Below are 22,408 nucleotides of genomic sequence, written 5' to 3'. Positions count from 1 at the left end.
GCTCCACTCCCTGAACTCCCATTTAAACAGAACCGTTTAAAGCAGCAACTGAGCTCCTGTAAACGCTGAAATCTACACCAGCGAGTCCCATAGAGCACAAGCAACCTCCGAGCGGAGCAGAGCTGCCCCGGGGTCACAGTTGTGCTGGCATCCGGGCACCTGGGGACACTGCTCATGGGTGCTGAAACCCGGGCCTCCATTTGTCACAGGTGGCTGGAGGTACTCACCACTGGTGTCAACTTAAGGCTCAGCTCCTAATGGTGCTTTAAGTCCCTTTAAGGCCCCAGCCCTGAAGATTCTGCTCTCAGCCCCTCCAGGGAGGCCCTTGGCTGCTGCGCTCATGGCCCTCCCGGCCTGCCCAGCGTGGGGTGGACCCCGTGAACACATAACGGGGCACATACCCGAACATGGCGACCAGCAGGTTGACTAGCAGGATGTTGGTGGACAGCATGTAGATGCACACCAGGGGGATGGTGACCCACTTGGGGAAGCGGGGCAGGCTGTGCTCGTCCAGCTCCACGCACAGCAGCTTGGACTTGTTGCCGGTGAAGGTGCAGTGGGTGAAGTCGTACGTGGTACCTGAGGGGGTGGAACCAAAGGCCCAGTGAGGCCCCTCTAGAGGGCCCAGGGCCCTGGCACACCGGGGAACCAGGACGCGATCACGGATATCCAAGCAAGGGACACACCTCAGAGTCACCTGTCCCTCCACTCCGTGCTTCCTGAGCTACCTCCCTGCTCCTTAGGGACTTCACTGAGGTCAAGATCAAGCAAGGGCACATGTCCCATGGCCTCCACGGGTCAGCGGGTACCCAGGCACAGAGCTTAGAGGTCCAGCCTGTGAGACACGCACAAGGGCTCTGAGGCCACAGACGGGGGCAGTCCACCCAGAGGGAAGGGTCTCTGAGCTGAGAGCAGAAGGCTGGGCAGGAGCCAGCCACAGGGGCGAATGGGAGGAGCAGGTGCCCAGGGCGTCCCAACAGAGCCAAGGCCTATGGTGTGGGCATCACTGAAGACATCATCCCTCCCAGAACGAGAGATCTAGATGCCCAGCGACCGGACCCCCTTTTTTTTCTTTTTTAAATTTTTACACTAAAACTGCAGGAAGCCATCAGACTGTTTTAAGCAGGGGACAACACATCAGACTCTCCTCATCTGGCTGCAGCGTGGATGGGGGGAGCCAGAGAGGGAGCTGGGAGGTTGGGAGGAGGGTGCAGGCAGACAGAATGGGATGCTTAGGGTGGGCTGGGGGCGGGGACGCAGCAGGATGTCAAAGTCCACACAGCCAGCTGAGGACATGGATGTTGGGGTGGACTCAGAAGAGGATCTAGAATGACATCAAGGCTCTGGGGTGCATAGCTGAGCTCATGGTGGGGAGATTGAGACAGAAAGATGGAGTCGCCCCCAAAAGGGCACACAGCACACTAAAAGCCGAGATTGCTGCCCCACTGGCCACCGTGTATGCTCCCAAGTGGGACCAAAACACCAACACGGAGGACCGGGGACAAACGCAATGGCTCATGGGAAACAGCAAGAACGGCCACCAGTCTCCAAACCAGCTCGGCACCCGCCGCTGAGTGACAGCCCAGCTCAAGAACATACAAAGACCTATGGGGAGGACCTCTCTGTGTCTAGACCTCACGTACTTGCATTCTTTAAACCCCTAAATTATTTCTGTAGGTTTCTTTTCCTTGGGAAACAAAAGCAGTTCTTATTAGACAAGAATGGACAATTTGATTTTTTTAAAGTTTTTACACACACAGCATGACTTCATAGTGACTCCCTGCCTCAGATATGTTTTGAGCGAAAACCACAAGCTCAGCCTCGGTGTTGGAAAGGAACGTCCAGATGAGCTCATCCAGGCCCATCTCACTGCAAGACAGACAGTGGAGGTCTGAGCCACATGGAGAATTGGCCTAGGGAGCCACTGCCATGTGTGATTTCCCCTCTGGTGCCATGTGAGCCTGGGGGGTCCTCCCTGCATGTGTCCCAGGGTCTGAGGTCAGGTTCCAATCCTCCCTTCCCTGCCCACACTCTTAGCAAATTGTTCAGACTCCACTGGAAGCACAGTGTAAAGTGTGCATCTGAACACGGGTGTTAATTTCCTACTCCCAGCCATCTCTCCTGAAAGTTCAACCTGGGGGACGCCCTTCATGAGGACACGTGGAAGAAAGCAACCGTCACTGATTGAGAAATGCAACCATCACATTAGGGGAGAAAGCCTCCTGTCAATCATTAGTAGAACTGAACGGAGCAAGAGAACCGTGGAGAGAGGGACTCTTGGCTCTTACCATCCTCTGCAACATTATGATCTTGGGTCCTAAATTTCTGCTGACGGTGAAAATGTGGATCAACCTTAGGGTGAATATAATGTAATCCAGGCAGAAAATGACCCAGCCGGAGTACAGCGAACTTTTATTAGAGGGGTGCAGCCTGTGGAGAGAAGGAGAACAGATGTGTGGGATGCGGACAAAGCATCGCAACGTCAAGTTTTTCAAGTAACCAGAGTCAAGGAGCGGCTGAGAGCCAGGAGCTGAGCGTGTGGAACAGGACAGGAGCACCACCACTGCCCTCTGCCACGTGGGCGCCAAAGAAAGCCCCAAGAGCTCTGGAGGCTCCTGGCTCCCTGTCCCTCATCCTCACGTCCTCCTGCCATCTTTGCTGGATCACAGGGAGGTGTCCAAGATGATGCCAACCCCACCCCAACCCCTGGACTTGGCTCTGCCAACTTCCCTCAAAAACTCACCGGGGTCTCCCTGACACTGATTAGCTAAGCCCTGCTACCAGAGGACACCCCTGTCAATTCTGAGATCCTCAACCCCAGCAGGAAGGATGAGGAAGAAATGGCGTGCTCGCCCCTTCGCCGTGGAGGGCAAGCACGCCATCTTCACAGGGGCAAAAGGGAGCAGGTGGGCTCCTCTGCAAAGCGGCGCCCTGTGTGCCTGTCCATGACGCAGCCTCCCCTTTGGCCTGGAGGGACGTGGGCAATGGACCACGCCTGGGGCTTCCCAACCCTTCCTCAGGGAGGGCGGCTGGTGCTTTGCCCTCAGGGGCAGCGTTGGATTTGTCTGCTGACACACTCTGGCTCCAGGATTGAGGATTGTGCTGGTAGCTGAAGGAGAGCTCCGTGGCCGCTTTTCAGGTTAAGGTCACACATGTCTTAGGTTACACACCCCAAATGAACCAGTAGTAGCCTAAGGTATCGGCATCCTCCTCACTCTTTACACTCCTCGGTGTGGAGTTCCCTCTCCCCAAAGCCTAGAAGGCCAAAAGGAAAGATCACAGACCCCCGGGAGGGAAGAGAGGAAACGCTGACCAGGCTGACCAGGCTGACCAAGCTGACCAAGCTAACCAAGCTGACCAGGCTGACCAGGCTGACCAAGCTGACCAGGCTGACCAAGCTGCCCAGGCTGACTAAGCTAACCAGGCTGACCAAGCTAACCAAGCTGACCAGGCTGACCAGGCTGACCAGGCTGCCCTAGCTGACCAGGCTGACCAAGCTGACCAAGCTGCCCAGGCTGACCAGGCTGACCAGGCTGCCCAAGCTGACGGGGGCCTTTCCTAGTCGACTCCAAGCAACAGCCCCATGGGCTCAGAGGGTCCAAGAGTTTTTCTCCACTTTGGTGCCCACAACGTCGAAAATTAGGGAAAGCAATGAGGATAACTCACCGAAACACAATCCCCGCTATGAAGTAGAACAGCCCAGCGTGTCCATGACGTTCCACAGGTCGGTAAAATAATTCACCCCGTTCATGTACCACTGCAGCCCAGGGGAAGAGAGAGGTGTCAGCAGCCTGGGACCACCGTGTGCTTCCCATCCTCCCCAGGTCCACTCTGTGCCAAAAGAGCCCTAACACGCCCTGCTACCCGGGGGACCCGAGGCTGGGCTGGGCGCCAGTGGCTCTGCTATTCATGTGTTGCTGGTCTGTCAGGAGAAAGGTCTCCTGGTCCTCCTTCAAGATGAAGCCGCAGAGGGCGAGCACCACCTGCCAGGGCACCTGGGAAGCACTGGGCCACCTTGCACGGTGAGTAGCACAGTCACACACCTCACAGTTACAGAGGGGCCATCCCTACTGGGCTCGTTGTCTGCTTCTGTATCCACGTAAGATTTGTCTGGCACATGACAGTAAAAGGCCTTAACTAAAGGATATCCAGGAGGAGACGCCTCTCTAGCCACTGTAGACTGGAGTTGGGGAGTCCCAGGGGGGTCCTCTAACTTGTCATCTGTCCTCCTACTCCAAGTATGTTTCCTGAGGGCCCACAGGATTGCAAACCCTGGGCCAGCCTCCTGGGACACAGAGAGATCAGTGGGTGCAATACCGATCCTCAAGGAGTCCACTGTTCCATGGAAAGACAGGTGTAAACCATGTTAAAACCAAATGTGAAGTGGATGGGAGAAAAGGCAGAAGTTCACTGGGGAGTAAGCTCAGATAAGGGCCACCATATTCACTGTGCACACCAAGAAAGCCATGGCAAAGAGGGCCCGGAAGGGCGAGGCCCACTCATCTCTCCATCCGAGATGGCCAGTACTCGGGTCCTGCTTCCTACCCTGACCCAGACACCGAGGCCTGGAGGCTAAGGCGCCGCCCTGAGCAAGGCCTCCCTGTTCTCAATCTCCAGGCCCCTCAAGCTCCCACCGGGAGGAGTCAAGACACACAGCCCACTTCCCAGGCACCTCCTTCCCCACGAGTGTGTGGAAAGAGCAGCTGAGTGGGCAACAGAGGAGGCTGCTGGGAACCAGTACCCGTGGGAGGCCACGGCTGGAGCAGCCCTGGATGGACCCCGTGCTGGGAACTGACCGCTGGGGAGGTGGCAGGGGTGTCCACCTGGCTGGGCAGCATGATTCCAACTGCCATTTGCTTTTCCTGTGCCTGGTGAGACGAGGGTCTGCCCTGGCACTGGTCTGCCCCTGCCCTTCGGGACCCAGGCAGATACCAGCAGCCTACACAGCCTACACGACCTTGCCCAGGTCACCTTCAGAAGTCACCCTGGCCTTCATGCAGACACCTTAGGCCAGTTCCAGGGCTCCAGGAATCAGTGCTGGGAGAAAGCTCTTTTTATTTCTTCTTCTTCATCATCATTATCATCATCATCAATGAGAGGAGGCCTCTTCTCTGAGCTTAAGGGCAGAGGCAGACTGAATTTGTAAACTACCGGCACCATGTTGCAGGTTCTCTCAGGATCTGGGGACACGGTGGGCTTCGAGATTGAATGGTGCTCTCTGTGAAGGTGCAGGCGACTTGCCCCATCTTAAGAAAACACTCATGGTGCCTGCTTAGCAGAGCCCAGGTGATTTAGCAACTGTGCCGTGCTATTGACTGTCCTGGTTAAAAACCCCAAGTCAGCACATCAGTATCTGCCTCCAGGCCGAGGTCACCTGGAGGCGCTACAGAGCAAGGCTCTTTGACTCCCAGACACAATTTAAATCAGGTGGCCTCTATTTCGGGGTTGTTTTCCTCTCACAAATGTGAATCAGTTTAATGAAGACCACACCCGGCCAGCAGAGCCACTTCCTGGGGGAAAACTAATCCCTTAGGAGTCCAAAGGCACCGGCTGCAGACAAGAAAGGAAACAGCGACCCCAAGTGGCAGGTTCTTTAACAACAAGCCCCTCACAGCTACAGTCTGAGGACTCCCTGGATCCAAGGCCAAGCAGCCGCCTCGGGCAGGACCACTGACTTAACACAGGTCAGTGTTGGACCAGGAACACTGACTGGACACCCTCAGTACCACCTACCAAGCACCCCCATTCTGGACGCAGAGGGTAGGGGCTCTCCGGCCTTGTAGGCCTCCCTTCCTCCAGCATCCCCAGGGAAGACTCTAGCCCACTTTCCCTTCTGATGTTCCTACCCACCTGCCCTCTGTCCACTCACACTCCATGTCCCTGCCCTGAGCCCTCCTTGCTCCCAGCCTAACCTGCCCCAGGCCTTCTCCAAGCAGGATAGCTGCCTGGGTCTCCCCACACAGGCCAAACAGGTGACTTAGTGGCTAAATGCGCACAAGATACTTGTATGGAGATGTCTGTGATGGCAGCAGTTCCCCTGGGCCAACCTGTCCTACGGTGCTGGCCCCCACTCAGCTCTCCTCAAGAGCTCCTGGAAGTGACCCACCAGTCACCCTAAGGGGAAAGCTCCACGGGCCAAAGGTATTTGTCTGGTTCATTCTGTATCTTCAGGGTCTCGGGCAGGGCCTGGCATGCAGTAGGTGCTCACTGAATGCTTGGTGAAAGACAGAACACATGGAAAGGGACTGGGCTTCCAGAGTTAGGCCAGTCTCCCTGCGGTCCCAGCCAGGCCGGGCTCTTCCTTCCATGGCAATCAGAAACACGCCCTTTTCTCAGCTTCATGGTTCCTGTAGATGCCTAAGGACCCGCCTGGCAGCTTCTGTGTCCTAATGGGACGGGAGCAGGGTCAGGGATGAGACTGGCGGGGCAACGTGTGAGATGAGGGTGGCGGAAGCAGGAGAGCATTTCTTACTGTTTACCAACATTCCAAGATGAGGCACCAAGGTCCCCTCCTCTTGGAAGGCTGCCCTGAGCACCTTGATGCCAGGGAGCACCCCCGGGTGCCTTGCTCCCTCCCCGTCCTCACGACTCACTTTCCACTTCCCTTTGCTGCTGCCACACAGTAAGTCAGGGTAGAACTATGTACAAGGCTGGCCGCTGCAGAGCAAATGGACCGTGTGATGGGCTGAATCATGTACCCCAAATGGAAGTCCCACCCTCTGCACCTCGGAGCAGGACCTCGTCTGGACAGGTCACGGTGATGTGACTGAGTGAGTCAGGAGGGAGTCGAGTGAAGCAGAACGGTCCCCACCCAAAGTGACCGCTGTCCTCCGGAAACGGGGAAATCAGAACACAGACAGGCTCCCAGGGAAGACACCACATGGATGTGACACAGGGTCACAGTATTGCTTCAACAGGCCCAGGGACAGCAATGATGGCCCAAAACTACAGAAGCCAGGGAAAGGAGCCAGCCCCGCCCACACCTGACCTCAGACTCCAGGCTCCAGAACTGTGAGCAATGAGCCCGTGCCACTGAAGCCACCAAGCCATGGTGTTTTGTCACCACAGCCTTACAAACCATCACAAAGCATGACCTGGACAGGGCCGTGGCCTCAGGAGGCACAGCATGGGGGCTCTCATGGGGCTGTCGTGAAATCGGGAAAACTCTCTGCACCCCTGCAGGACCTGGGAGAGCTGCAGGAGACAGCCCACCCGGCAATCGGCCCCGTCCAGCACTGATGGTCACTCAGCCCTTCCTCTTCACCTCCACCCAAACCTCCCACCTCAGGGCACAGGAAGACAGGAGCAGGGCACTGGCCCAGGACCTCCCACTCCTCCCACCTGGCAGACATAATGGATCAAGATGCTCCCTGCTGAGAAGACACCCTCAGACTCTTCCCACCCCAGGGGTTCTGGAAACCACACACCCACACAGGGAAAGGCTGTCAGGGCCCTGTGACGAACAGGACAGCATCTTCTATCACTGGGCCTACTACTCCCCAAACTGCAAGCACCCCATACGTTCTAAGGGCCGGGCACACACTGCGGAGCCCACACATTTTGAGGATTGGGCTCAGAAGGGACCACAGCAGTGGCGGCAACAGCAGTTCCTAACAAGCTGTGAGCCCCGATCTGAAGGGTTTCTCAGACGGCTTTTCCTACAGGTTCAGGGACAGCCCCACTCTTCACCATCAAATGATTTCTTTGAGAATTACTAACTAAGCACCTGCGACAGGTGAGGCCAGGGCTCAAGTTTTGGATTCAACAGTGGAGAGGGGAAGCCCAAAACAGCAGATGCCCAGAAACCAAGAAAAACCCAATCATCATTTCACACCGACTCCCTGAATCCCACAGGGAACCCCGCTTTTGTTCTGACACAGGGCATCACGATGCCCTTAGCTGCTGGAAAGTCCCCCCAGATACCCTGCCACCTGCTACACTGACCCTCTCAGGGCGACAGTCATGGTAGGAACACAGGATGACTCCTGATAATGGCAGGGGCTGCAGACCAAGGTCTCTGTCCCTTGAACACCACCCACCCCTAACTGACCCATCATCATCAATTAGCCGCAGGTAGAGGGCAGAACCCGGGGCTGGCAGATCTCCCCAGGTCGCCAGCAGTTTGGGAATGCACCCCAGGTTCACGGGCAACCAGCCAGCAGGGACACTGACGTCCTGACTTCGAGCCCCAGCTCCCCAGCGGCTCCTCCTCTGCTGGGCACTAGGAGGACGTGGCCGGCGCCCCCGAGCCCTCCTACCTGCCTCACTTCATCACAGGACGAAGACCAGCGGGTACAGGACCAGCTCCGGGGTTTGCGGCACCGCGTGGAAGTCCATGAGCAGCACGTAGGCAAAGAGCAGGAGGAAGGCGATGTAGAAGACCACGAACGGGGAGGTGAAGAAGGCCACGTAGTGCCACAGGAGCCGCTTGTGCTTGTCCACGGGCTTCTTCCTGAAGGAGAGGCCAGACGTCATGGTCCAGGCACGCGGTGGAGCGGTCGGGTCCAGCCCTCACGACACACACACATCCAGGAAGGGACCACACAGGGCTCCAGGACTGAGCCCGCCAGACAACTCCACCTAGATAACTGACCCCACTACCCGCCGTCTGAAACCAGACCCAGGAAAAGCCTCCCTGCAGTGAACCATCCCTTATCCAAGAGCGTGCAGGTGTGGACGTGCATACACACTTCACACTTGCACACGTACACACACACACACACACACACACACACACACACACACACACACACGGGGGTGGCCCAGCTCCTACCTGAACGACACAAAGCCACAGCCCACCAAGGGAATGAGAAACAGACACAGAATGATCTTCCAATTCTTGGTGTCCCGGGAGATCTCTCCATACCATTGCTTGGAAAGAAAATTCTACAAGGACACAAGGAGTCAGATTTGATTCATGCAGGTGACCTCTCTCCCAGCCCCCACGCCTCCCCAAAACAGATCTAAGTTAGTATTCTTATAAGCTGCCTGGGCTCGTGAGGGCTGTGAGAGAACAACTTAAAATCCTGTTTGATTTTAGGTTTTCTTCTAAGTTGGGTATGTGAGCTTTCAAACAGCCACGTGAGTGCGAGTTCAATACATCGATGGATCTTTGACCATCTGATTCTCACTATGTAAGTCCACACCAGTATCCTTCTGACCCTCTTTTCTAATGATCACAAATTTGCGGGCATGGCCAACCCTGTCTGTAGGCCCCAGGGATCCCTTTCCAGACACAGGCAGGTGTCAGTCTTGCAGGAAAACTAAAAGGAAATCAGGAAGGACGAGACCAAGGTCAATGACAATTCAAGCTAAAATGCTCCCAAAACTTTGCCCAGACTGTACCAGCCCCTGGAGGTGGGGCAGGGCTGTTTCTCCAAGGTGGAAATTAGAAAGAGCTGGGGTAGGAGAGAGGGTGAACCTGACCACAGCCAAGGGACCCACAGCTCTCAGAAAAGAGCCCGACAGTGGGAGGAGCTTGTGGGGGATGCGGTTAATTTTCAATATTTTTAAAGCTGCTAATAGCATCTGATGTCAAGGCCTATTTCTGGGCACCTAGTTCTGTGGCTGGTGTTTACCTGCACCCCAGGTTGGGCGATGAAATGCTGGTCTGTGGCCTCCACCGCCAGCTCCAAACAGTTGCTTCCGCCCCAAGCTTCGCAGGAGTAGACCAGCAGCTGCTCTGCCAAGTCCTCATCATTGCTGTAGCACTCCGTGAAGAGCTCTGCACCATCGACAGAGACGGAAGCCAGAATCAGGGCTGGCACCTCGGGAAGCAGCTGGTCCCCAGCCGACCCCCAATCCAAGTACAGTGTGGGCACGAGAATCTCATAAAAGGCACAGAGAAGCCATCACAACACAGTCACTACCCAGCACAGAGCTTTTTAAGACGCACCACACCCTGCAGGGCCAGTGTGATAGTGGGTGTCAGTCAGAGCTCAGGGGATCAGACACAGGAGCCTCCCTCGTTGGTGGGCTTTGGTCTCTGTCCAGGCAGAAGGACAGGAGACCCTCTGCCTCCCCTTAGCTAGCACAGACTCTCCATCCCCTGGGCTTCTGTGCTTTCTTGGTAAGATTTCTTCACAGATAAGTCACAGCATATAAACCATAGAAGGTGGAAGAAACACTGACTTGGAGCATTCAGGTGTGCTCAGTGACAGAGACCACTGTACAGAACCTCAGAGGAAATGTTTTAAAGTAAAAATAGAAACCATGGCTACCTGAGGTCACCTGGAAATTAATATATTGAAAGAAATGGCTGCACACCTCTTTTCCAACACCAAGAAGCTGAACACATTGTTACGTTAGATTAGACAGTAGACAAAGGTGTCATGCAGATGTCACCCTGCAAACTTAAAGCTGCAGAGGAACAAGGGAGACACTGAGCAGACCCAGAGCTCTCTGCTGTTGGATGACAGTTGCTCCCAACTCTCCCATTCGCACATGGTCCTTTCCTCTGCAAAAAGGGCACTGACCAGCTTTAATTAAGGATTGGATAGCAAAGAGCAGCCAGATGACCAGTCCCGAGGCATCCAGGAGAGGACGGCTCAGGAATGCCTACTATCCGAGGCCGTGGCTGATCTCCCCCAGCCCTTCTGGAGCTCCAAGGCTCCTACCTTCAGGGACCTACTCACCAGCCATCACTGGAGTCGCCCTATGGGACACTGAGGCCTAGAAACCCAACTGCTGCCTTTGCCATTAAAACCAACTCTGCATCAGACCCAGGGAACTGAAATCTTCTGAGAGCATTTATGTATACACGAAATGCAGACTCACTTGTTCACAGTGTCTTAACTATGTCCAAAAAACACCCTGAAACCTCCTGAGGTGTTGAGCTACTTAGGCCGGAGCCAGGTAGCTCTGCAATGACAGTACTCAAGATTTTCACATTCACTCTGGGAAAAGTCCCAAGTGCCTGGAGCAGGAAGCCTGTACACAGCGTGAGGGTCTGCATGGGTCTGCAGCCTTCCGTGAGGCCAGCAGGGGGAACCCAGACACTCCAGTCTGAGCCTTGGTCCACCTGCAACTCCCCTGGAGTCCCTCTGCTGTGACTTACCCACTGCGCGGTCTCGTACTCATTTGCCAGCTCCTCTGATTCTCCAGCGGCATTGATGTCATTCTTCACTTTGGCCAGAGTCTTCAGAAGCTTGCTGGCTCCCAGGGCTGCCAGAGTACAGCCCCTGGTCTTTTCAAGGGGTGGAGAAACTTAGGTTAACTCAGAATCCCTTGAAGCGGTTGAGTTTGACACTAATGGTGAACAAGGATGAACTCAGAGCATGAGCAGGAAGGGGCAAAGTCCCAACTATGTGTAACATTTCAAAGTAGAATTTGTAATGAGCACAAGAGTCTTGGACCTGAATATGTTCAGTCCTAAACAGGGCGACCTGGAGCCTGAAGCTACTCAGATGAAGAAGCAGTGCAGGAAAAGAAAAACATCAAGATAAATGCCCAGAGAAATTGCAAGTAAGAGAGGATGGCAGCCAGTCCTCTATTACAGCTCTGTCGGCTGCACAAAGAGCTCCCAGATGGGGACAAGTGGGTAAGGACATAAAGGACCTGAACTATGTAACCAGAGGCCATATGTGTGAATTCAGCACTCCACACCCAACCTGATGCTCTCAAAGTGGAGAAGCTAGTGTTACATGCTAAATCACACATAAAGTTTTCAATAATTTTTCCAAAGCAGACTTTCTACAAGCCCTATTTCCTGTTCATAAGGCAATAAAGCCAAAAATTAACTTTTTAAACTAAATTTCAATTCCTCACCAACTGAGGAAATATTCACACACCCACACATACTGAGAATCAGGTGCCCACTAGGTGCCCCGCAAGGCAAGCCCACTCTCCAGGGACCACCCTCCTGAACACACCTCCATCAACATGCAGCACAGCCATGACACACAGCCATGACCACCTGGCATCTGCAGTGTGGGAGCAGTGACAGAGAATGGGAGAGCAGTGTCTGAGACTGGGGTCTCTGATGACTTAATGACTGTTGCATGCTTCGTGCCTGGGAAAGTTTCTGTGCAAAAGGGCAGCATGTCTAGTTGCTATGGTGACACCCTCCATAAGAAGGCTCTGTGCTAGAGTCTTATCAGCCTCAACCTTGCTCTCAGGCACACAGCTCCTGGGAACAGAGTAACTCTCTTGCTACACAGCCACAATGTGTCACCAAGTTCCTGAACCTGCCTGCCTAACGTAACTTTAAAAATGGACTTTCTTTTTAAAAAATATTTATTTTTTAGTTGTAAATGGACACAATATCTTTATTTTAAGTGGTGCTGAGGATCGAACCCAGGGCCTCACACGTGCTAGGCGAGCCCTCTACCATTGAGCCACAACCCCAGTCCCTGAACAATGGACTTTCTTGAGAGCTGCACAAAGCTCCTAACATTGCACATTGTAACTGTAGAATATAACAGCAGAATAAGCTTCATAATGTTGCTAACTCTGTACCTTTCATGAGTAGAGAGAATAATGCTTGTACAGTTTTTAATCTGATAATGAGGCACATATAAATAAAGATGGCTGGTGTAATTCTTAGACCTGCTTCTCCATCAGAGAATAGAGCTCCACCTGATCCCAGCCATTATCTTCAAAATCTGAGTCCGTAAAGTGAGTTTTTATTTTCCTAATCCCCATCATCGTCTCTCACCGGAATCTGCTAATTTGGCCTCACTAGTCGCAGAACTGTGGCCATTTTTTTTTTTTTTTGGTGACGTTTTAGAGTACACATGAGATTTGAGGTCAGAATTGTTACAACCAAGCATGCCTTTGGTGTGAACTCAAGCTGGACATTTACCTGTTCCCAAATGACTTTGGAGAGCTCCTTCTTGTTCTGCAGAATGGCCCAGATGAAGAGAGCTTGCAGGGGGTGCCGGATAATGAAAGACACATCCTGGGAGGGGGCAGAGCACAGGGTCAGCTGTGCAGAGGCAAATCACTTCAGGTGCCCAGGAAAAGGGGGTCAGGAAGCCCAGGGGAGCGCCCTGTGCTGGAGGCTCTGTGGCTGGGCCATTGGAACAGCAGAGTGATGCGATTTCCATCTCTGCCACCCTCCAGGGGGTGTAATTTGATGTGAAATCTTTCATCTATCATAAAATATAAAGTACAACTAGAAGAAAAGGTATCAAGAGTGAAAAAAAGTGCTAAGAGCAATTTAAAAACAAATACAAGATGATGTTTGCCAAAGGAGTGAATAACTTTAAAAATTCATGAGCCATTACTCTGTTTGTGCTGCCATCATTAAAACTGATCACATGGAATACAAATCCAGTCCTAGTCTTTGATTAAACAAAGGTCTGAGAGTGTTTTCTGAACCTGGCTGCTAAAGAGGAAAGATATGAGGTATATATACCTTCAAATCAATGCCTACTTGTAGAAAATTAAATAAATCACTAATGACTTCAATTAATTCAGAAGAACTTGAACTTCAAAGAAGCAGTCTTGCAAGCCTACAGTTGGTAATTATTCCTGTCAAGCTGAACTCCTAAAGCTGATTGAACTTTCGCTGTGTATAACAGGTCCCCACTAGAAAATAGGGGCCTAAAACATGGGTCAGATTTAAAAGCAAGAAAGGCAGTCTGCTGGACAAGATGGTTTTTATTGTATGTGCAAATCATATTTTATCCAAGATGCTCACTTGGCTCTGGGGATTCTGAGAAGCTGTAAGGCATTCATGGGGTGTTCTCAATCAACTCTTCTGCATCTCACTGCTGATAAATCTCTTATTAGACTTTGACTAAGTGCAGGGGGGTGGTGAGCAAACACAGTGCTGCTATCTTGATTTTGAGTCAAGCTACTTTCCAAAATCCTGCACCTGTATTTCCCATACTTCCTGCACCTGCATTGCCCATCCATCATAGCATTGCCCATGGTTATCATAGTATTTCTGGACCTGTATTTCCCATACTTCCTGCACCTGTATTGCCCATCCACTTCCAAGAGCAGATCTTCAGTCCCACACCAGACAGAAGGCCACCTCTCCCACAGAGGCTAAAGGGCTAGAAACCTCAGGTGGCATAGGTGGGTGGATATTCTGATGCCACAGCCTTCAGCTTTACTGTCTCTTCACAACAAACCTATAAGTCATGTTATCATCTCACACCACAGAAAAGAAAAATAACAACCCTTACAAGAGCTCACTGCTGAGACCACTGTCCTCCCTGACTCTGAAGACCCCAGGTGGCCCCTCATTTACCTCCCTCTGGTGGTCATTGGTAAAGATCTCATTGCTGGCCAGCTCCAGCTGGTTCCACTCCAGCAGAAACTTCAGCTGCCCATTCCAGTTGTCCTTTTCTTGCTCATTGGTGCTGAAGGCTGTAAGAAGGCAGCAAAAGAACAGGCAGAACAAAGGCCCACACATAAGAGGGTCAGAGACTCCACATGGCCGACACCAGAGCCATTTGTCAAAGGTGATTCTCAGTCTGCTCTTGGAATCAGACCCTCCCTCCATTATCACTCACTCTCACCCACAGCCTCTGCCCTGAAGTATGCATCAAAGACCAACTCAGACCACAGCCTCTCCCCACATATTCTCTCATGTTGCCATAGCACACTGACATTTCCACATAGACTCAGATGCAGCCTGAGCTCTGCCTCAAGGGTCAAGTCTGATATGTATTAAATCTGAATCTATCAAGTAATGAACCATATCACAACAATGCTCTTCATGCCTTTGCCACATCTAATGTTTTCTACATCTAGGCATCTATACAGACATAATTTCAATTTAGTAAATACTATGATAACCAAATTTTTGGAAAGTACTAGAATGATTCTAAATGTAGTGAAGGTCTGATTTGCACATCCCGCGTGCCTGACCCTACTGTGTATGCATTCCTCTTATTAACCATGCAGCTCCATTCCAGATGGCCTGGGGCCTATTTTCTTGAGGTAGCATCCACTCTGATGGAATTCTAAGACAGCAAAGGCCACACAGGAATTGAATGAAAAGTTATTTATGTGTTTCAAGTCTGTGTGCACCTATGTGTAACTCTAGATCAAATGTCCACGGTTTTCATCACATTCTCAGAGGAGTCTGAAACTCAAAAACAATATTTCAAACCACTGCTAGAAATAACTTTATGAAGAGTATTGTGACCATATTTTGTCAGAATTTTCATGATGCAAAAATTCTTATTACATCAAATACATACATTCAAGGAAATTCCCCTCCCCATAGCAATAGTATTCTATTTTTCCAACTATGATAATAATAATCAGGTGCAAGATAATACAGGTTGAGTATCCCTTATCTGAACTCCTCAGAACCAAAAATGGTTTATATTTCATTTTTTTCAGATTTTGGAATATTTGCATATATTTAAAGAGATTTTCCAGGGTCCAAGAGTAAACATAAAATTTACTTAAGTTTTATATGCATGTTATACACATAGCCTTAATTTGAAGCATTCATAATAGCTTTGTATATGTATGTGAAATAGCTTCATGGTATTATGGAATTTTCCACTTGTGGTATCATATCAACACTAAAAAGTTTCAGATTTTTTAGCTTTTTTAGATTTTTTTCATTTGGAATTTTGGAGTACAGATTCTCAATAAAATTTCTTTTAAATAATAAAGTGTATAATAAGTTTATAATAATAATAAAGTTTCTTTTAAAAAGAAGTACATGCCACCAAAAGTCACAGAAAACAACACAAAGCTAAAACTTCCCACGGAGCTGTTTTTCACTTACCTTTATACAGAGCATAGGAAATAGCATTGCTCACAATCTCATCCCCAGCTTCTTCCATTTTAATAACTGTTAACAGGTGAGAACTTTCAAGAAAAAATTCTGTATTCATAGAGGAAGAAGAAATTGAAAAAAAATTTATGTTGAGTAATTACAATAAATGCAGCATATAATTTCAAATTGAAATAAGTGTTCTTAAGAAAAATAACATGATAAAAAAGACATGTGCCAAGGGAGGTGGTCCTGATGTGGGGCTTTATGAAAGGCTTGCAGAAGAAGTGATATAGGAGCCAGTTTGTGAAGGATGAGAGTAGGTGAGAAGATGGTTGAAATTGTGTTGGTGGGAATGGCAAGGCAAAGGTCCTGGGGTGAGAGGCTGGTCTGACATACCCAAGGAGCTGAAAGATGGAAGTGTGAATGGAAGCCGAAGAGTTCAGAGGGACCCAAGTAGCCAGCTCTCTGTATATTGTTTTAAGGTTTTAGTCTTTATTCAGGTATAAAAAGATGCCATTGAAAGCCTGAAATCAGGGAGACAATATGATCAGAACTGTGTTCATGAAAGTTCAAATTGTCTGTAGTGGGGGCACAATTTTTTCTGTAGTGTCTACGCCAAAATATAGCACACAGTATATGCTCAATAAATACCAATTAGATAGTTTTAAATGAATGAATGAATGAACAATATCTAGATTGGCTGATGGATTAGGATACTACAGAAGATTAAGTTCTTGAGAACTTCAGGTGCAGATATGGGAGAATTAGTAGGAGAGGTATTAGGAGAAGAAAGTGTGGTCCCGGAAGAAGAAATATAAGGGATTTTTTTTGGAAAGGACAAGAAACCATGAGTTCAGGCTTTGAGGTTGGTCATCCACACGATCAGTGAGGAAGATCGATCTTACCCAGGAAGATTGCTTCTGTGCTTCACGAAATGTAGACATTCATTCATTAATAATACCACTTTTGAGCCTGGTATTTTAGGAAATCCATTTCCATGAAACCCTTTAGGAGTGTATAATTAAAATGCAATGATTTTCATTTTTGGTGTATGTCTTCTGATTGACATGATTATAAATATATTTCATTAGATATGAATGTGAATTAGATATAAATCCCAGAAAGGATAATAAAAACACAGGGGTAAAATGTGCCTAACGTTTAGTTTAAGATGAATTGTCTGTGCTTTCTTGAAGTAGAAATAAGAATCCCTCAAAAGTGTTGGAGAACCCATTAGATGGCCTCTGTTCTTCAACATGACGTGGTGCAGACCCCACATGTCAACTTGTACAAGGAATAAGAGGAAAGTCACTGGAATGGAGCTGAGCCACCTTTGATAGATAAACTAAGAGTTGCCTATTCCTTCCCCATGAATACCCTTGCACTGACCACTGAATTCCTCCCACTCAACAGAGAACATTGAAACTGGAGATCAATATGCAACATCTTGCTTTGATACAAGACCATTGGGATCGGTCTATTTATATGTTTATAACTGACTCAACCTATTCAGTTATGAGAATGTAGGGAATCAGTCAACAAGAGGAGGATGACCCTTCCCTTCCTCTCTGCAGACTGACACACAGGGAGCACCATGGGAACCGGTCCCCTGGCACTCTTATCCTTCACCTACTCAGGGTGGGGAGTGACACTGGCCTTGCCCAACCAGCCCTTGGCTTCTTATCTTGTTGGTATCTGCTCCTTGCAGAGTGCTAGGACTCTGGTGTGCATCTACAACCTGCCTTGCCTGGTGGGGAGGCCAGCAGGTCCTTGGTGCTGCCGTGCTGGGTGGGCCCACCTCTCCTACCTGGGCCTAGGCATAAGGAGGCCTGTGGTAGAGGCAACTGTACACCTCATCTTTCAACTTTGCCTTCACCACCCATAAAGCTGCAGTTTTCATCTCAATCTGATTCTTGTGTATATCTCTCAACTAGACTTGGATCAGACACAAGAGAATCTAAGTGAAAACTTCCATATAAAACTACCCATTTTAGCTTCTTTAGTAAAGTCTGGAAAATATGATATCTCAAGTAGAAATATCATATAAACAAACATTAGAGAGGCCCGATCAGCATCTATGTCACTTTCCAGCCACGAGAGGAAGGTCCATCTGTGTTTTCTACATTCTGAGTTTTAGACAGTGAGGTCTAATCCAGACAGGACTCGTATCCTGCTCATTTCAATATCCCCTGCACCAGGGTGACCAGCTAGGATCCCTGTTGTGTGAAAGTACAGAAGAACATGAGGGTCCCATTTCCTGGTCCCAAGAAGGCTGGGTTGACTCTTCTCATTGTTTACTAGGATTTCGTTTGCCCTGAATTGTCATAAGAATGACAAAGGCCACCATGAGCAAGAGGAAAGGGTCTCCTCTATTCCAGGACGCCGATTTGCTGCATTTGATATTTGGAATTAAATACTGTTAAAATACCAATCTAGTGAAAGAATCATCATTATTATGATGCATACTAAATCTAACCTTCAAGTCTCATGATGAAATGGGCTCTGTGATGAAAATAATTCTGTGTCTGAGTCTGTTATTTTCTTTATGGGAAAATTCCCAAGTGGCAGCTCATGGTCCTAAAAATATCCAAATACCTAAGGCCATTTTTTAATGGATTGATGTGAATGCACCTGTTGACATTTATGTGGACCTTCTAATGAGCTGAGCAGTAGGAAAGCAAGTCGTTCCAAATCAACAACAATCATGAATCAAAGAAAAATGAGAAAGTATAGCCTAACATGTTCAAATAGTTTTATAAGCCCAGCCATTAATAGCCTGGTAAGTTTTCCAATAAGTTCAGCTTTCTCACATAATCCAGAAAGAAAGGTGAGAGATTCTGAGCTGAAACTCAGGCAGTTAGTGCAGAATGGCACCTAGTCAGGAGGGAGTTTCTTCAGTAGATGTAGGCTCAATTAGAGTCTGCACTTCGAAAATTTCATTACCAGGGATTTCCCCCCTCGCCATCACCACTACATACAAAACACAGAAGCACATTTGTGGCATCATGGCCTAAGAGACAGATTACAAGCTTTGCAAACTGCCCTGCATTTAAACTCTTTAGAAGGAGTGGACGTTGGAGAGTCACTTAGCTCATCCGCATTTCAATTTCCAGCAGGACACTTGGTGTGGGCCAAAGCAGAGCCTCAAAGTCTCAGAGGACAGACCAAGCACCTGCAGCAACCAGTGGAGTGGGACGTGTGAGTCCCCCTTCCCACGAGCTCAGCCTCTTCTCCCTCAGCTCTCCACCTCTCCCCCCAAGCTCACCCATTTGATCCAGCTCTCAGTCTCCTCCTCGGGCAGCCAGGACACGGTGCGGGGTAAAAAGCGCACCAGCTTCTCCTTCACCATGGAAGACATCAGGGCATCCTCCTCCTCCACCAGGCTGGCAATCACGACAGCGATCTGCCCCGAGCCCTCCACCACCACACAAGGGATCTTACTCTTGATGGAGGTATTGATGGCCTGGGAGAGCAGAGAGTTGAGCAGACGTCAGAGACCTGGGTCATCCAGAGCCCAGGTCGGAACTGAGGTTCTAAGGCAGGTCAGTGAACAAAACCCATCGTCCTTGCACTTATTCCTTGGGGACTTCTATTTCAAATCAGAAGCCAATGAAATACCTGTACCTGCTTTAAGAACGGTAAGGAGCCCTATGGCATCCTGTGTCAACATCAACTTCCAAAACAAAGACTCCTGTGACACCACAGGTGCTTCAAAATATCCTTACATACAAACCAAACGTTGATATAGCTTTAAGTGACAACGACTAAGATTCTGTTTATCATTACTGTTGGTATCTTATCTGATAGAAGTTACTAAAACTTATATTTTGAAGGTCTGAAAATACCTTAAAAGCAGTAGCCCAGATTTTGTGTTCTATTCATTATATATTTCCCTTCTTGAATAATTTAGTTTGCTCTTATTATTAAAAAAATAACCACGTACCCTACTTTTATTTTCTTTACAATAATTGCAGAGGTCAGCATAGGGGAATGAGAATTCTAATCATGTGACAGCAGAATGAAGCACAGAGATACTGTGAGACCCTTTCCTCCAAGACTAAATGCTTCTCATAGGGAAGATGTGTCCCCTAGAGGAGGGTGTGGAGCCCAGCTATTTGCTGAGCAAGCAGGCTGGGAGCCCTCTGCCTGCACTGGAGGAGGGTGCGGGGCATGTGCTCGCTGCAGAGCTGGAGACAGCCTGCGGTTGCTCTCTCCCCTCCCCGGGTCTCCTGTGCCCCTTCTGTGGGTTGTGAGCTAGCTTAGCAGACCTCTGTGCCTAATGCTATGGAAATGCCACCCTTGACCTGCAGGGGCTCTCTGATCTTCCCCTCCATCCAAAGCCAAGAAATCTTCATTCCAAATTCAAAATGTGAGCGAATCATAATACATGCAGCCACCTTTCAGTAACTCTCTCTCCACCTCTTCCTCTTTTTAGTATTCCTGCTCTTTAGTATTCACTGGTGACCAGTTCACATTGGGAAAAAAGTCCATTTTAATTATTTCCTGAGAAGTCTTTCCCTGAAGGACCTTTGTTCAACAATGGTCTCAAGAGCAGACCTCACAGTGGGTGCTTGTTAAATACCTGTTGAACAAAGGAGGAGTGAAAAGACCACTGTTCTAGAAAAGCATAGAGAGAGGAGCTGGACTAGGATTCCTGTAACTCTGCCAGCAAGTTCCTGCAACAGTAGGGATGTTCTCTGGCCAAAGGAGGGGAGCAGGTGAACGACTAGAGTTTTCTTTAATCTAACCCAAGATCAGGGTACAAATTGGATGGAGAAGGGCCTGCCAAAGAAGATGGTGCCACTCACTCAGAAAACTGAAGGATCACAACTAGTGTGTGTTTTGGAAAACCGACTTGCGTGGAGAGGAGCTATCACACCCCCACGGCCACCAAGTCAGATATCCCCAGACCACCTGTGGCCCTTCCCATGAAGGGACAGGGCACCTATAACACTGAGCTCCTGAGCACCTTAGCACAGTGATTGAAGTCCATTTACCAGTAATAGTATGAACAGAGGATTTTTGACTTACAATCGTTCCACTTAACGATAGAAACTGAACTCTTAATTCTGAATTTTGAGTTTTTCTCATAGTAACAGTATGCAGTATGATTCTCATGATACTACACAGAAGCAGCAAGCTACCAAGAGATCACAAAGTAATCAATGGATACACTATAGTATAGAATGCTGCTAAGTTATGGTAGATTAAGTGTGGTAAATGTATTTTTGACTTACAGTAATTTTAACTCTCTATGGGATTATCAGAATGTAATCCTATCACAAATAAAGTAACATCTCCAGTGACATCTTAAACCTCATAATATGGTGCATAGAGATGATGCCATATATTCCTGGTGTTCATATCCAAAATGCATAACCTCACTGCATCATGGAAAAAATATCAAACAAACCCAAATCAAAGAACATTGATTAAAATAATACACTGTTCAAAAGTTTAAAAAAGGAAAGACAACGGGAGACTAGGAAATATTATAGACTACAGGAAGCACAGGAATGTGTGGTTCTGATAGAATTCTAGAATGGAAAAAAGGATGGTAAATAAACTAACGAAATACAAACAATGTTTTTGTTTTGTTATTAACTCTAATATCTAATGTTAATTAACTCTAATGTTAGTTATTTACTTCTAACAACTGTACTATAATTATTTCAATGTTAGTAGATAGTTGGTAAAGTATATATGAAAACTTTTTCACTATTATATTATTCTTCCATAAGTATAAAATTAATTCAAAATGTCAAGTTAAAAAATAAAATCAATTGGGGCTGGGGATGTGGCTCAAGCAGTAACGTGCTCACCCTGGCATGCACGGGGCACTGGGTTCAATCCTCAACACCACATTAAATAAAGATGTTTTGTCCACCGAAAACTGAAAAATAAATACTAAAAAATTCTCTCTCTCTCTCTCTCTCTCTCTCTCTCTCTCTCTCTCTCTCTCTCTCTCCCTCTCTCCTCTGTTTCTCTCTTTAAAAAAAAGAAAAGAAAAAATAAAATCACTAGACTAAATTACATGGCTAGACAAATGATAGATTAGTGGATATCTGTAGAGTTTAGAACAAAGAAAACACAAATCTAGGAAGGAAATTGCATTTACCATGATGTTATTTGCTGTCTCCGGGTAGCCTAAAGCCATGTCTTTAATAAAGTCTTACTTAAATGGCACAGAATAGCCTGAGTAAACCTCCAAAACAGGGAAAAGATCAGACATTATATCTTTAATCAAAGGTTACATATCTAGTGGGAATAGTGGGAATGCTAGATAATTTCTCAGAATGTATCTGGGACACTGGAATGCTCTAACTTTGTTTTGGGGTGGTTGAAAAGTAGAAAAAAACACAAAATGAAAATATAAATAACACACTAAAAAAAGGAAAAACAGAGTTTTCACAATTGACCTCATAGTTAATAGAAATGTGATCCTGGGTTGATGGTATTGAAAGCTTATGGCACAACCAGATACTTTTTTAGAAAATGGGCCTGAAAGAACTACCAATGATCAATATATATAGATCACACCAAAAAACAAAGCCCCCCTCCAAATAAACCTTACACATAAACAGAATTGAATAAAAGCAGATAAACTCGCAGGATATATCTTAAAAATGTATTTAATTTGTTTTAAAGACATTAAATAGAAATAGATATAAAAAGTGACAAGAATATTTTGAAAAAACTAACCAAATAGAACTGTAT

At 48.3% G+C, this 22,408-nt stretch overlaps 1 protein-coding gene across 1 annotated transcript; it reads right to left on the bottom strand.

The window, feature by feature from the left end:
- Positions 1–304: 304 nt before the first annotated feature.
- LOC144367164 (transient receptor potential cation channel subfamily M member 8-like) lies at positions 305–21,848 on the bottom strand. Its single transcript, XM_078022555.1, is given in 16 exon segments — positions 305–579; positions 1,447–1,570; positions 2,289–2,430; positions 3,667–3,703; positions 3,706–3,757; positions 6,717–6,738; positions 8,276–8,452; positions 8,774–8,886; positions 9,579–9,724; positions 10,392–10,401; positions 11,066–11,185; positions 12,803–12,898; positions 14,201–14,319; positions 15,701–15,799; positions 18,953–19,154; positions 21,810–21,848. Coding segments are annotated over 16 exon segments (1,773 nt in total).
- Positions 21,849–22,408: the final 560 nt, after the last annotated feature.

This window comes from Ictidomys tridecemlineatus, chromosome 1, assembly GCF_052094955.1.
Source record: "Ictidomys tridecemlineatus isolate mIctTri1 chromosome 1, mIctTri1.hap1, whole genome shotgun sequence".
In the NCBI taxonomy this organism is placed as follows: domain Eukaryota; kingdom Metazoa; phylum Chordata; class Mammalia; order Rodentia; family Sciuridae; genus Ictidomys; species Ictidomys tridecemlineatus.
This window is presented reverse-complemented; position numbering and strand designations above follow the sequence as displayed.